This window comes from Miniopterus natalensis, chromosome X (genome assembly GCF_054644295.1).
Source record: "Miniopterus natalensis isolate mMinNat1 chromosome X, mMinNat1.hap1, whole genome shotgun sequence".
Taxonomy (NCBI): domain Eukaryota; kingdom Metazoa; phylum Chordata; class Mammalia; order Chiroptera; family Miniopteridae; genus Miniopterus; species Miniopterus natalensis.
This window is the reverse complement of record NC_142103.1, coordinates 57,187,615-57,202,047: the sequence shown is the minus strand read 5'-3', so window position 1 is coordinate 57,202,047 and position 14,433 is coordinate 57,187,615. Positions and strand designations below refer to the sequence as shown.

General features: G+C 49.6%; 1 protein-coding gene across 2 annotated transcripts; it reads right to left on the bottom strand.

Annotated features, from left to right (window-relative positions):
- Positions 1–2,536: 2,536 nt before the first annotated feature.
- CXCR3 (C-X-C motif chemokine receptor 3) lies at positions 2,537–12,652 on the bottom strand. Of its 2 annotated transcripts, XM_087829460.1 has the most exons (3): positions 12,618–12,652; positions 4,621–4,780; positions 2,537–3,634 (listed from the first exon to the last, which is right to left on the bottom strand). In XM_087829460.1, the coding sequence occupies exons 2-3, from the start codon at positions 4,759–4,761 to the stop codon at positions 2,537–2,539; spliced, it is 1,239 nt and encodes a 412-aa protein (XP_087685586.1). In that variant the 5' UTR covers positions 4,762–4,780; positions 12,618–12,652. The 2 variants fall into 2 exon arrangements, with proteins under 2 accessions (XP_087685586.1, XP_016062868.2); XM_016207382.2 differs by lacking the exon at positions 12,618–12,652 and having other exon boundaries at positions 4,621–4,800.
- Positions 12,653–14,433: the final 1,781 nt, after the last annotated feature.

Sequence of the window (14,433 nt, the reverse complement as noted above, 5' to 3'; positions counted from 1 at the left end):
TGCTGGAAAGGGAACACGTTTTAAAGCCAGTATTTCAAAATGAGGGCTGCTGGCAGATGTAACCTGTAACGCCTACCTAGAAATAAAAAACATGTTTCATGAATTTAGTGTCTCTTGCTAGCTGAGCCAATGTAATTGCTCATAAAATAAAAAAATAAAATGTTTTTGGCAATTCACTTGTTAGCAGTCTGTTCATTGACAACCTGTGCTGAGAGCCGAACAAGCCCTCAGGTCTTTGTCCAGGCCCCCCAGACATCTGAAGCTCTCCTGGATGTCCCGGAGAGAGCATTCTCTGTTCTGGATTTTTCTGATTGTTGTGATTGCTCAGAAGTATGCCAGCAGCCTCCCCACCTCTGGGAGCTAACTGGGATGTAGATAGAGCCAATGTTGTATTCATTCCCGATTGCTGCTATAACAAGTTACCACAAGCTTAGTGACAAGTATCTTACAACTCTGTAGGTTGGAAGCGTGGCACAGACCTCACTCAGCTGCAATCCAGGTGTGGGCAGGCCTGCAGTCCTTTCTGGAGGCCCCAGGGGGAACCCATTTCCTTGCCTTTCCCAGCTTCTAAAGGCTGCTGCAGTCTGGGCTGCGTGGCCCCTTCCTCCATCTTCAAAGCCAGCAACGTCTGCTTTTCTGACTCTCTCCCCTTTTGCCTCCCTCTTTCACTTTCAGGGACCCCTCTGATGATAGTAGGCCCACCTGGATAATACCAAAGCTTATTTTAAGGTCAACTGATTAACAACCTGTGCCACATAAGGTAACATATTCCCAAATTCTGGGGATTAGCGTATGGCCATTTCTGGGAACTCATTATTCAGCCTGCCACACACGTCTTTACTAGTCTGGCCTTACTGTTGTTTAGAAGCTGCATGTGTTCTGTCATCTTCCCTCCTTCCATCCTTCCTTCATTTGGCAGGTGCTTAGTGTTTTTTCAGTGGCCACAAATGGAAGCCTAGCCACCAGTTTAGATGTGATTGGGTGTGTACACAGCATGGCATGAGCTTCCCCAGCTGTATCCTTGGATCCCTCCTCTCCAGTTGCACCTCCAGCTGTATCTGTGGTCTCATTAAAGGCACTGCTGGCCTATAAAACTGGATCGTGACACACTGGTGACTTAGGGGGAGCTGACAATGCAGTGATTCTGCCCCTACAAAGGGAGGGTCCGGGCCTCTCCCTTAACTCAGTAACCCTGTCACCTGTCTTTTGGGGGAGCCCTGGTCATTTCTTCCACTCACTTCCACCCTAGCAATGTCCATGGGACAAAGCTCCTCAGAGCCCACCCATTGCCTCTAGATGATCTTTGTGCTAATGACTTGGCTAATCATCTGATCTCGTTCCTTGTTTTCCATCCCACTGCCATTTCATTATGAAAAGCCTGTATCACCTGACTAACCATGACAGCCTTCTCACTGGTCTCTAGAATACCATCACCTGACCCCAAACTAACTTTCAGTCTTATTTTCAACCTGTCTCCTACCTGAATCCTTAACTCTAGCCAGTTGGGACCGGTTAGAATTCCTCCACTAAGCATTGCCATTTTCAGCCTTCTCATCTTTGCTTCTACCCTCCCTTTCTGGAAAGACTGTCTTTCTCTTTGCCCTGGGAAATACTACTTGCCTTTTAGGGTCTGCTCATTTCTGTCTTCAGGAAGCCGTCCCAAATGGCTCTAGCCATAGTGCTCTGAGCCCCAGGTTCACTGTGTGTGCCACGTTTGCCTCGTGGCCTAGACTGCTTGGTATTGTTACCTCTCACCACATCTTCCCTGCTGGCCTAAGCTTCTGGAGTACAGAGACTACATCTTATTTATGTCTGACGGCCCCTTCTCCAAAGTATACCTATACAATGTCCAACCAGCCAGTTGACTGGTTATCCTGCACCCATGTACCTAGGTGCTTCCCTGCAAGTGACATGAGTGCCCAGGAGGGCAGAGAGGAGGCCAGACATAAACATGAACAGGCAGCATTAGTTAGCTCAGTCCCACGGACAGGCGAGGAGAAGCAGGAAGTGCATCCTGGAGCCTGGGTGGGGCTGGCTGGAATGATGCACCACTGCCACACCTTGGTCCTCATTATCTTGTTTATTGAAAGGTTTTAAGCAGAATTTTAGACATAAAAGTGAGCAAATACAGAGGTGTTGGGGACCATAACTAATCACTGCTGGGCTGGAGGCCTGGGCTAAAGCCCCAGGGGGACATCTTCCACCATGCTGTTTGCCTCATGCTCTTCGTAGATGGGGAAGGCCAAGGTCTAGTTACTGAATTAAGAGTGTAGTGGGGCTCCGGACAGCCAAGGGAAGAAGGGCCTGAAGGCAGCCAACTCTGAATCGGCAGAATGGGGTTTGGCAACTAAGGTGCAGCAATGGCAAAGTCCCCAGAGCCAGGAGGGTGGTTCCGTGGGAGACATGGTGGTGCTGGGGCTGCCAGGAAATCCCAGGAGTGTACATCTGGGGAGCCATCCCAGGAGAGAGGGAGGGAGGAGCCTGGAATGTGGGGGGAGTCAGGCTGCATGGCAAAAGGGCTGTCCTCAGCCCAGCCTCACAAGCCTGAGTAGGAGGCCTCTGTCGTCTCAGACCAGGACGAATCCCTGCGGGAAGACAGAAGCTGCAGCTGGTGCCCACTTTGGCCGGGGCAGCCCAGTCGCAGAAGTAGCGTCCACATCCGCTCTCGGAACTTGACCCCTACGAAGGCATAGAGCAGCGGGTTGAGGCAGCAGTGCATATAGCCCAAGCCTGAGGTGACGGACTTGGCCACGTCCACATGGCTTTCTCGGCTACAGTTGCGGGCCAAAGCCCCCATGTCCATGAGGGTGTCCACCATCACCACCAGGTGGTAGGGGGTCCAGCAGAGGGCAAAGGCCACCACTACCACCACCACCAGTCGCATGGCTCGCAGCCGCCGCTGGCCCCTGGAGACCAGCAGCACAGCTAGGATGCGAGCATAGCAGTAGGCCATGACCATCAGGGGCAGCAGGAAACCAGCCACCAGCTGCAGTAGGCGCAGAGCTGTGCGGCCCAACTGTGGGAACTTGTACTGGCAGTGGGTGGCATTGAGGCGTGCATCTTGGTGGGCTGACAGGAAAATGAAGTCAGGGAGGGCAAAGAGTAGACAGAGCCCCCAGACAACTACGCAAGTGAGGGTCACACGGGCTGGGGGCCCCCGGCGGTAGAGCTGGGTGGCATGCACTATGCTCAGGTATCGATCAAAGCTGATGCAGGCCAGCAGGAGGGCCCCTGCATAAAAGTTGATGTTGAAGAGGGCACCTGCCACTTTGCAGAGACCAGAGCCAAAAACCCACTGGACTGCAGCGTCTACTGCCCAGAGGGGGAGGGTTAGCACCAGCAGGGCATCAGCTATGGCCAGGTGGAGCAGGAAGGTGTCGGTGCTATTCAGGGCTGCCCGCTGGCTGAGCAGCACAGCTGCCACAGCACCATTGCCCAGTAGTCCCAGCACAAAGAGGAGGCCATAGAGGGCTGGCATGAAGGCCCGGTCAAAGTTCAGGCTGACGTCTTGTGGGCAGGGTGGGGAGTCATAGCAGAAGTCGCTCTCATTTTCTCCTCCATAGTCAAAGGAAGAGTTATAGTTTTCCAGGAGATAGGCAGAATCAGAGCCTAGGAGCTCTAGGTAGTCACTGATCTGTGGAGGGAGGGAGGGGAGGAAGGAACAGACCCTGTAAACAGACTCCTTCCGAGATTTGGTCTGAGGAGCCTCTCTCAGAGCAGCCCCACTGTAAGGCAGGCCTTGAGGCCTGGACCACACCCTGTAATTGTCCCCACCTTTCTTCCAAGGCCACACCTCCTGAACTGCATCTGCCCAGCCTTGGCGCTGGAATGTAACTTTCCTTTTGAAAGGCTGATTCTCACTCACCTTTTGGGGCCATTCCTTTAGCCCAGGGGTTGTGGGCTGGCGGAAAGCTTTCCTCCAGGGCAAGAACCCTCCTTGCGCCTCTCCTCTCTCTCCTTTCTCTTCCTTTAAGGCTTGCTGTTCTCAGTATCCCGGCCACGCCTAATTCTACCACCTTCCTCCCCAGGCACCACCCCACCCTACCCTCTCCCAGTCACTGGCCCTCCTCTTCACTCCTCAGCCTTGTCTGGGGATCCCAACTTCCTGCTTCCCATGGGGCCCCTCTACAAATCACTGTGCCCCCATATGCATGCTTTTTGCCATTCTTTTCTGCCCTTACACCAAGGACTGCCACCCACTAGGGGCTCCTCTACCGAGCTTTAGCAGACATAGTCATTCCCCCCTTGTCCTACAAACCACCCCAGAGTTGCAGGCCTCCCCAGTGCCAATTCAGTCCAAGACAGAAGAGTCAAAGTTCCAAGTCAGAGCTGAAGGGAGCCTCGCTGGCTCTCAGGAGCGAGCCTCTACCTCCTGCATTTTACAGATGAGGCATCAGCCAGAGAGAGAACGTGACTCGCCAGTGGTCATTCTCACAAGTCAGTGGCCAAGGTGGGTTCTGAATTCCCCATCCAGTGCCCCTTCTACACAACCCCTGCATTGTCTACCTACTCACCCAACCCTCTGGTGGTACTGGCTCATGGGCCAGCCCTGCTGGTCCCCTAGTGTCCTGGGCTCTCCATACTGAGAGTAGTCTGGCCTGGCTGGGCAGCAGCACTTACCTCAGGGAGCATGGCTTGGCTGGTACTCAGACTGCTTGGCGCGTGCTGCCTGCTCCTCTGCTTTGGTGCTTGTGGTTGGAAGCCTGTGCTACACAGAGGAAGTGAGGGTTTCATGCAGTTCTCGACCGCCTCCTCTTCCATGGGGTTATCTACACCAGAACTCCCTAGACCCAACACCATTCTTCTGACCAGGGAAGCTGCTCTGGAGGAGCTGACCACAAGCCTGGGGCCAGAAAGGCTGAGTCCTAGGAAAGGGCAGAAGCAGGTCCTCAGAGGGGAGAGGACTAAAGGAGAAGCAGAGCAGGTGGGAAGTGCAGGACAGCCCTGCCTGCTGCCAGGGAAAGAACTGCTTCTCTTGCACTGGTGTAGTCAATGTTCAAATAAATGAGAACATGTGCTCATTTGCCTGGGTTGAAGTCAATTTTTGCCTGATTGTAGACTGGATTGCTAAATGTTTTGAGCCTATAAAAGAAGATTAACCCTCTTTAAAAAAATCAAAATACTTAAAAGAAATCCATTACATTAAATCTAATCCTTTACTATTGCACGTTCGTGCTAATCAACAGGGGCAAGGAAAGGGAATTACTAGTATGAACTTGCTATGTGCCAGATGTTGCTTTAGGTGCTTTCCCTGTCACTGCCTCATTCCAACCACACAACTCCCTCTTCAGGTGGGGGTTATCCTTATGACTAATCCAGAAAGGAGAAAGGTCTTCAGCAGACACAGCAAGTAAGGGTGGGTGCTAAGACTGGACCTATGGCTCTCTGACTTTCTTTTTACCACTAATCACACCGCCTTCAGTTTTTTGTTTTTTTAAAAATAGAGAAACTACGATGTATTCATGCAGTTAAAAGCAAGTGAACTAAAGCTCTATATTTTAACATGGATGCATCTGGAAAAGCCAATGACCACGTGGTAGAAGAGGCAAGTTACAGAATGTGTGCATGGTTTGCCATCACTTACGTAAATTCTAAAAACCACACACAAAAAAAGATACCGTATTGTTTTGGATACAGCTATTTGTTCTAAAAGTTTAAGAGGGACTGGAGATATCACAAATTCATGAGAGCAGTTGCTCCTGGGGCAAGAAGAAGGGAAATAGAGTTGGGGAAGAGCGCCTGGGGACCTCCCGATTTTAAGGAAAAGCTGTAAACAGCATTTGTGGAATCAATCAGTCCCTTTTTGGCTGCCCACTGTGTGGGGTTCTGCTCCCCACTTTGCCCCCAGCTCTCCCCTGCCTTCCTCTCCCCTCCCTATCACCCTGTTCTCATGAACAGTGGGGAAAGGTGGCCCTTAACTTGCCTTTCCCAAGCAGTTTCCTCTTTCTCTCTCTCCCCCCAGGTGAAAAGGAGAGACAGAGTCAGTGCTAGCCCATGGTCTTAGGATCCAGTTTTCAGGCAGAACGTTTCACAAGAGCCAGGACCTGGGATTCAGTTCACAGTTATTGACAAGATGCACACTTGTGAAGCCCCAAGACCTTTTCCTGCCTTCTGTGGACAGAAGACTTGACTATTCTTGCTCCAAGCAGCTTGTCACTTGCAGGATCCAGGCCAGAAGGAACTGAGGGCCTGGAAGAGGTCAGGAGCAATGTAAGTGGAGGGGATTGGGAGGATTCCAGAAGCCACGGAAGTTAGGATGGACTTGGCAAATGACTGCCTGTAAGGTGAGGAGGAGAGGTGGGAGCTAGGATCATAGTTTCCTGATGCTGGTACAGGAAGTTTCCGTTCACTGGGCTTCTACACATGAGAGAAATGAGGCCAACAAAATGCTCTATTTGTTCAACTTAATGGAAGGTCTTCTATTCTTCAAGTTTGTCCTTCGTCACCTTTTTGGTATTAAAATGATTTTTTTCTTTATGAGATTATGGTGGAAATAACTGATGGCTTTGGAAGTATCTCCTGTTGGTAGAAGTTGACAACCCACTGTGGGTCCTCCAAATATATGTTGGAATGTTACTGGTCCATGTGGAATTTCAGTCTAGGGACCACTGGTCTTCTTCCTGTGCCCCAGTCTCCACATTTGTCACATGGGGACAATGATCCCCACCTTCCCAGACTGCTGGGAAGGAGAAACAGAGCACATCAGGCAAGAACTTTGCAAAGGTGCAGAGAACTTTCTTTTCTGAGTTTCAATGTCGCATCTTGATAGGCCAACCTGGGGAGTGCTGAGGGCTGCTCTCCCAGTTCCTTGGGTGGCCATGATGGTTGAACTTGTCTGGCTCCAGCCCTGACTCCACCCTGTTCGAGCTGTGGGACCTTGGACAAATGACATAACTGTTTTGAGCTGGTCTCAGCAGGGTTGTTATAAGATAAACTGAGATAACCAAGGCAGTAAGGCCCCTGGCACAAGGCTCAGCACTTCGTAGGTGCACAGTTGAGAATGCTGAGTGGGAGGGCTAGTGGCTATAGACCTAGAGTTACTGGGAGCCTTCATGTTGGGGATCCCTGGGAGGGAGTGTGCTACTCTGTGGGGCGGGCAGGCATGGGTTTGACCTGAGGGTGACTTCACCAGAAAGGCTGCCCAGCCCCTTAGGTGGGAGTGTTTGGCCAGTCCTGGCCTAATGCTCTGGCTTCCCAGCTGTGTAATCTCAGGCAAATCATTTCACCTCTTTGCCTCAGTTTCCTCATCTAAAAAAAAGGGAAAGAGATAGTACGTGTGTGATTGGCTTGCTCTGTGGACTGCAAGTGATACAGGTGGAACATGTCTGGCACAGGGTAGGTGCCCAGTGAGCAGCAGTTTCCTCCCCTCCCGTGCCTCAAAACGGCAGGTGTGTGGTGGGCTTCTGTGGTCTTTCACAGTCTAGGTGCCTTGGAAGGTGCCTGTGTCACAGTGCTGAGCCAAGCCCTTGTCTGGCCCTCTAATTTGGTCCTCTCCTGTCCCAAGCAGCACTCAGACCAGGCCAAAGGCAGACCCAGACCTTGGGGAGACACCCCTAGTTGGGGGCTTGCGCTCTGAGTTCTGTAGAGGTGCTGCCTGCTTCTCTTCTCTGGAGCGGCCAGCCTGGAAGCTTGAGGAGGAAGTTAGTCAGAGTGAAGCTGCTCCGGGCCCCACCTGTGGTCAAGGTGTGAAATGTGCACCTGTCTCTTCTCTGCAACCCCTCCCCCTGTTTTTTTTCTTTTGTTCACACCTTTGGGCTGTGGTTTGGGGAGATGGGAGGCTAGGAGGTCTGAGCCCTGGGCCCCGTCCCTCACAGGAAAGAGGGCCTCCACAGCTGTCTGCCAGAACAGCCAGGGAAGGGGGCCATTTCCTCCTCCTCCCTCTCAGTGTCTGCTGCCTCACAGCCTCTCTTGTAGCACCTCAGAATGCCTCTTGGAGCCTGCTCCAAAAACACTTGGACTCAGCCATCAGTTCCAGGCTGTCAGAGAAGCAGGCTCAGTGAGGCCTAAGCTTCCGTGGGGCTCAGGCAGTGGCCTAGGCTGAGGCAGAGCCTTTCTTTCATGAAATCAACAAGAGTCATAGTCCCTAGAAGGAGGGTGGGTCTGTCCCAGACTGTGATGGAACTCTGAGCTTCCTTCTGCCTGCCCTGAATTTCCCAAGAGAAGGAGAGCTTAAGTCACGGAAGGCCCTGGGACTGGGGACCACCCCCTCCTCTGCCCCTCTTCTTGCCGCTCTGAGCCCTACTGGGAGACAAGCCCTTTCTAAGTGCTGGGGCCATGGGGTGGGCCCAGCCAGTCCAGGCCCATGAGGGTGAGTTCCCAAGCTATGAAGCACTCATTCTTTTTGGTACCAGAGAAAGAAGATGTTGTTAGGTGGCAAAGGGAGACAAGGCAATTCAGGCTGTGGGACCAGCAGGTGCCAAGGCAAGGAAGCAAGGAACAGCTTGTCATCGCAGGGGCAGCTAGTCTTGTTGGAAAAGAAGGTACATGTGAGAGCAGGAGGGTAGAGGGGATTGGAGAGTAGTTCAAGACCCAAGCCCTGCCACCAAGCACTATGACCTTCTTGTCATTCTGTCCTCAGAAGGGCCTGGAAACTGTTAAATAAAAAATAGCTTCCATTGAGCAAACCTTAACTTTCGTACACATGGTATCTTTTAAACTCTCCAGCCACCTGGGGAGGCAAAGGTTACTGTATCCATTTTGTAAAATGGAGATAGAGATTCAGAGTGGTGAAATGACTTTTCCCAGGCTAGTCAGCCAGTAGGATTTCTGGGAAGATTCCTATCTAGGCTGCTTTCTAATGTGCTATATTGACTGTTGGGGTTGGAGACACCTGCCTCATTCCTTGCAAAAATACTGTGGCCCAAAGACTGGTTCTTTTAGGAGCCATGCCTGACTCACCACAGGACCCAACTAGGCATCTTGTGTGAGGGCAGGTGCTCACCCAGCATTGTGCCATAGGGAGAGCTTTGGTAAACCTCACTGCATTCCCTTCCTTCTATCCCTGCTCTTCCCTGCTTACCAGGGAGAAAAAAATGTCAGAATCTCTAGAACGAGGGTCCTGGAGGACCAAGCAAAATTCTGCCAAGCGCCAGAACCCTTTTGCAATGCCCCCAGGAGAGTCTGTAATGCTCCCAGCAGTCTCCAGCTCATTGCACGCTGGTTCCTGAAGGCCTGGCTGGGGAATTCCCCCACCTCTGGGGTGGGCACACATCTGTTCCCATTCCATCCTGTACCTGAGAGTCCACCTTGGCTCAGGCTTGTCCAGACTCTCCAGAGTTGCAGGTGGCAACATTGCCAGTGCACAAAAATCTGATTATGGAAGCCTGACCTTGATGGATTCTTGAGTTCCAGTTGCTCCCACAGTGATCAGGTGGAGGCTGTCCCCCTGTACTGCTCAGCTAAAATGAAGTCATTGTCAGGCCCAACGTTTGCTTCTTGCATTCCCTTGGGTTGCCCCACAGAGTGAAGCCAAACAGGATAATAGCTGACGTTTACTGATAACTACATGCTGGGCACTATTCTAAGAGCTTTACTGGGATGAATTCATTTAATACCCACAACTATGTAGTGGCTATGACTTGTTACTATTATCATTCATTCCTGTTTTATAGATGACAGAAACACAGAAGGTTTAAGGAATTCGGTAGAAGCCACCCAGCCAGCAAGTGGCAGAGATCTCATGTTCTTCCCAGTACACTGTAATGCCTGTTAAGGTTAGAGGGACCAGGATGGAGCATAGTGTTCAAAGAGGACTACTTTGCCCTTATCTGTAATGTTTTACATGGAAACTATATTTATGTATTAGCTGTGTGATTAAAAAGCCATCAAAAAGGAAATTAAAATTAGGCTAAAAAACTGGGACAGCCCTGGCTTGTGTGGCTCAGTTGGTTGTGTGTCCATCCCATGCACCGGTTACTGGTTCAATTCCTGGTCAGGGCACATGCCTGGGTTGATCCCTGGTGGGGGAGGCATGCAGGAGGCAGCTGAATGATGTTTTGTTCTCATGTCAATGTTTCTCTCTCTCCTTCTCTCTTCCCCGCTCTAAAAATCAATAAAAAATCTTTTAAAAAAACCTGGGACAATTGATTAAATTTGAATATAGCCTGAGGATTAGATAAAAACCTTATATCTATGCTACTTTACTAATTAAAAAATTTAAAAAAAATATGTTTTTATTGATTTCAGAAAGAGAGAAAGAGAGAGAGAGAGAGAGAGAGAGAGAGAGAGAGAGAGAGAGAGAAACATCAATGATGAGAGAGAATCATCAATTGGCTGCCTCCTGCATGCCCCCTACTGGGGATTGAGCCCGAAACCCAGGCATGTGCCCTGACCCAAGAAACTGAACCTCGATCTCCTGGATCATGGGTTGACACTCAACCACTAAGCAACACCGGCCAGGCTACTTTGCTAATTTTGACAACGTAAGGTAATGTGTTTCTTAGTAGGAAATACACACTGAGGTATTTAGGGGTAAAGGGCTATCACATTGACAACTTACTTTCATGTGACTTGGAAAACCTGCAGTGAGAGAGTGTAGAAAGGATAAAGCAAATGGGGAAACATGCTAATAGTTTGTGATATGGGGAAGGGTATAATGGAGTTCTTTGTACTATTTTTGCAACTTTCCTGCAAATTTGAAATTATATCAAAATAAAAGTTACTGAAAGAATATCTCTCATGCACAATAGGCTTGTTGTCAGATGTTATTCCCAGGACCAGCTCAGAGACCTTGCGAGAAGAAGCTGGGGTTAAGGCTGCCTGGGAATAAATGGTCCCTGTCTGTGGTCTCTGGGGACAGTTCAGTCCCCACCTCTCCTCCCAGTGGACTCACTTTGCTTCTGGACTCCTGGGCTGATTTCCTTTTCCCACTCTCTAGCTACCTCCAACCTCTCAGCCTTGAATTCCTTCTGACTCTCCCTGCAAACTTTGAACCTGGAAGAAAGGCGCTGCCAGGACTTCTGAGATAATATAGGCTGTGCCCAAGTCTCTCAGGGAGACCCCATCCTTGGCCTAGACTGGCTTAAGAGAAGGGATTGGGGCTTGTGTCCTTCAGAGGGTGTCACCAGCTAAGCTCCTGGAGTTCTTTTTTCCAGGCAGAAGTGGGCCTGCAGAGCAGGGGAGGCCCCTGCCAGGAGGTCGCTCTCCCTGAGGGGCAGGCAATCTGCACTGGGGTCTTTGGCTGCTGCTGGGTTCCCATGAAAAAGAAAAGGCATACCCTGGAAACCACAGTGCCCATCCCAAAGGTATTCCACTGAGAAAAATGTGCTGCAAAGTGTCCCTCTATGGGTCCTTACCTTAGGAGGTACCCAGTTGTGCTTTAAGCTGCCTTCCTGGGACTCTGCATGAGGCCCCTTGGTGATGGGCCTGACTCCAGTCTACCTTCCTGGACTCTCTGGCCTCTTTGAAAATTTCTTAGCCAGCCAAAGGAATTTCCTAAAATCCTACCATCATGTGGTGTTGGCCTTGGGGGCTTTGTCCATGTGTCCTGAGCTGGGCTGCGATGGCCAAGCCTTACCTCCTGTTCATGTTGAATCCACATTTCCCCAACTAGGCATTAAGTCAATTGTACAGGTGCAGGCACAGTTGCTTCTCTGGCCAGAGCTGAGCTGGCCCACGCATGAGAAGCAGTGAGGCAGAGCAGAGAAGCACGTGGACTCTGTATCAGGCTGTCCAGATAGCATTCCTGACTCTGAAATGTCACTAGCTGTGTGATCGTGCACAGGTGATGTCATCACTCTGTGCTTTGTTCTCTCTTTCGGGATGAAAAGAGTCAATCCACTGTATAAGTAAAGGCGCTTAGAACAGTGCCTGGCATGTGGTCAGTGCTCTATATGGTTAGCTACCCTCCTCACTGTGGCTGCTGAGGCCCTCCCAAGACTGGGCACACCCATGGGGCAGCTTCACTTGCCCTGAGGTAGCACACCTCAACTGGAGAGCCTAAGTCTGGGCCCTATCTGAGTCGCAGAATTGGTCAAAACACTGCCGCCTTTGGCTGTGGGGCCTGAATGCCAGTTTGAGTCCTGTGCACAAGTCATCAGGGCTAATGGGGTGGGACCAAGCTCAGCTGGGTGGGCTATGCACTCTGCATGCAGGTGCAAAAGGGACTGGGTCTAGAAGCTGGACTTAATAAGAGCTTGAGGAGACTCTGAACTAAAAACATGCTTTCCCCTGTGATACCCACAAGTTTCTCATTCATAGAATACCACATTGATTGCTGACTCAGCCAAAATGTCTGTTGATGATCTGACGAATGGGCAACAACAATTATAATCTTAATCTGTAAAGTTTACATAGCACTCACTATGTGCCAGGTGCTGTTTGAAGCACTTTTACATATACATATCCTCCTAACAAGTCTTTGAGATAGGTTCTATTTTTATTCCTACTTTAAAGATGAGGAGACAGACTCAAATAGGTTAAGTAACTTGCCCACAGTTAAACAGTTAATACGTGACAGAGTCTGGTTCAAACCAAGCAGTCTGGTTTAAAGTCCACACTCTTAACCACCCTGCTCTACTGTCTTGATTTGAAAAGGCCATCATGTGAATTTAAGAGGCACAAAGGAGCCTGAAGCTGCCCCCGCTTGGGTGTGCTGCTCATTATGCAAATCCCCACGCCTGGACAAAGCGAGTGCAGGGGCAGGGCCCCTTCCTGCAACAAGGGAGCTCTTTAGGCATTCCACAGTTGGGAAGGACTGGAGTCAGGAACTAGGGATAGTTACCATGGAAACCAACAGTGTAGTAAAGCTCAAAGCTGAGCCTGCCTGTACCTAAAAAAACAACAAACCCAAATTATATTTTTAAAGATTCTAGAGTTTTTGGAGGATGGTTTAGGACAAACCCTCTGTGAAACTTGGATGAATTTGTGTGTGTGTGTGTGTGTGTGTGTGTGTGTGTGTGTATTTGCTAGTGAATAGTGATCTTTCATATAACTATCCAAAGTATTTATAAATTAATGCAACTTGTAGTGTATCTAGAGAAATGCTTGTATATGGAGAGGCACAGGATGGGATGGTTGAGGTGGATGGAAGGAAGGAGCTGGAAGAAGGCAGATAGTTTGGGGCCAGGTAGGTGCACGGAGACAAGTTAGAAGGAGGGGCAGGGTTAGCTGAAATGGGGGTGGTTGGGATAGCAGGGAGGGGAGAGAGAAGGTGATTTAGAGATGGAATTCAAAGCACTGATGGGCTACCCCCAGCCCACTCTGCCTCTAGTGTGTCTCCATCTATCTTCAATCTGAGGATGGCATCCACTGTGGCCTCTTGGGTTTCCCTCTGCCCTCATGTCAGGTCTGGGAAGTCTGGCATAAAAGGGATCTGTTTAGCTTCTTTCAACTCCAATTTATTGACAAAGAGCCTTTTTCACACAACCTGCCTTCCTGTTACTGTTATTATTATTCCAAAATATGAGTTGTTTGCAGGACACATTTTGGCAAATACCAGCCCAGAGGATGGAGGCTGTTTTCCTGGCCTGCCTTCAAAACCTTCCAAGGTCTGGCCCCAGCTTCCTGCCTAGCCTGATTCTCCACTCTGTTTTGCACATTTTTGATTCCAGCCAAATTGGGCCACATGCTGTTGCAAGCATACCCCAAGTTTCCACTGCTTGGCTATTCTGAGTCCTATACACCCTTCAGGATTCAGAGGTGCAGCTCTGGGCTATGAAGACAAAAAAAAGTCCCTTTAGCTGAACACTGACTGGCTCTGCTCTGAGGGTCTCAGGTGATGGGGCAGGACAGAAAGGAGATGTGAGAAGCCCCAGAGAAGGAAGCAGGAAGTTTCAGTACCCTATGCCTACCTTCCCAACATAGAAATAGGTTGAAGTAATTCTGCAGGGCAAGTTTCTGCCTAGAAGCATCTTTTGCCATATGATCTCCTGCCTCTAACCTTCTTACCCTCAGAACCATTCATTCCACTGGGAATCATTGAACAAGTATAGAAAGGCCAAGGCAGGCTCTGGAGGATCTCAATGGGAGTCCAACTGAGTACAGGAACAGTGTAGCATGCTGTAGTAAATGGGCTTTGTTTGGTGACTGACAGGCCTGGGTTTCATTCCTATGTTAGCCACTTAGTAGCTGTATAATTTGGGCAAATTACTTTGATTCTCTGAGCCTCAGTTTCCTCATCTGCCAAGTGGAGGTAATACCTACCTCATGATAAGAATGAAATTGTTGTTGGAAGGATTACATGAGATTAATTTAGGTAAATCACCTGGTGCAATGCTTGACCTTCTCTGACACTCACTTTAACGTAGCCACCCCTGCCCATCCATTTCTATCCCTTCAGCTTGTTTTATATTCTTCAGAGCATTCTTTATCAACTGCTTTTTATTTGCTTATTTGTTTATTGAATACGCCGTTAGAGTATACTTTTCACAAGATATATGATTTTGGTTTTTTATTTTTTTATTTTATTTTATTTTTTAAAAAAATATATCTTTA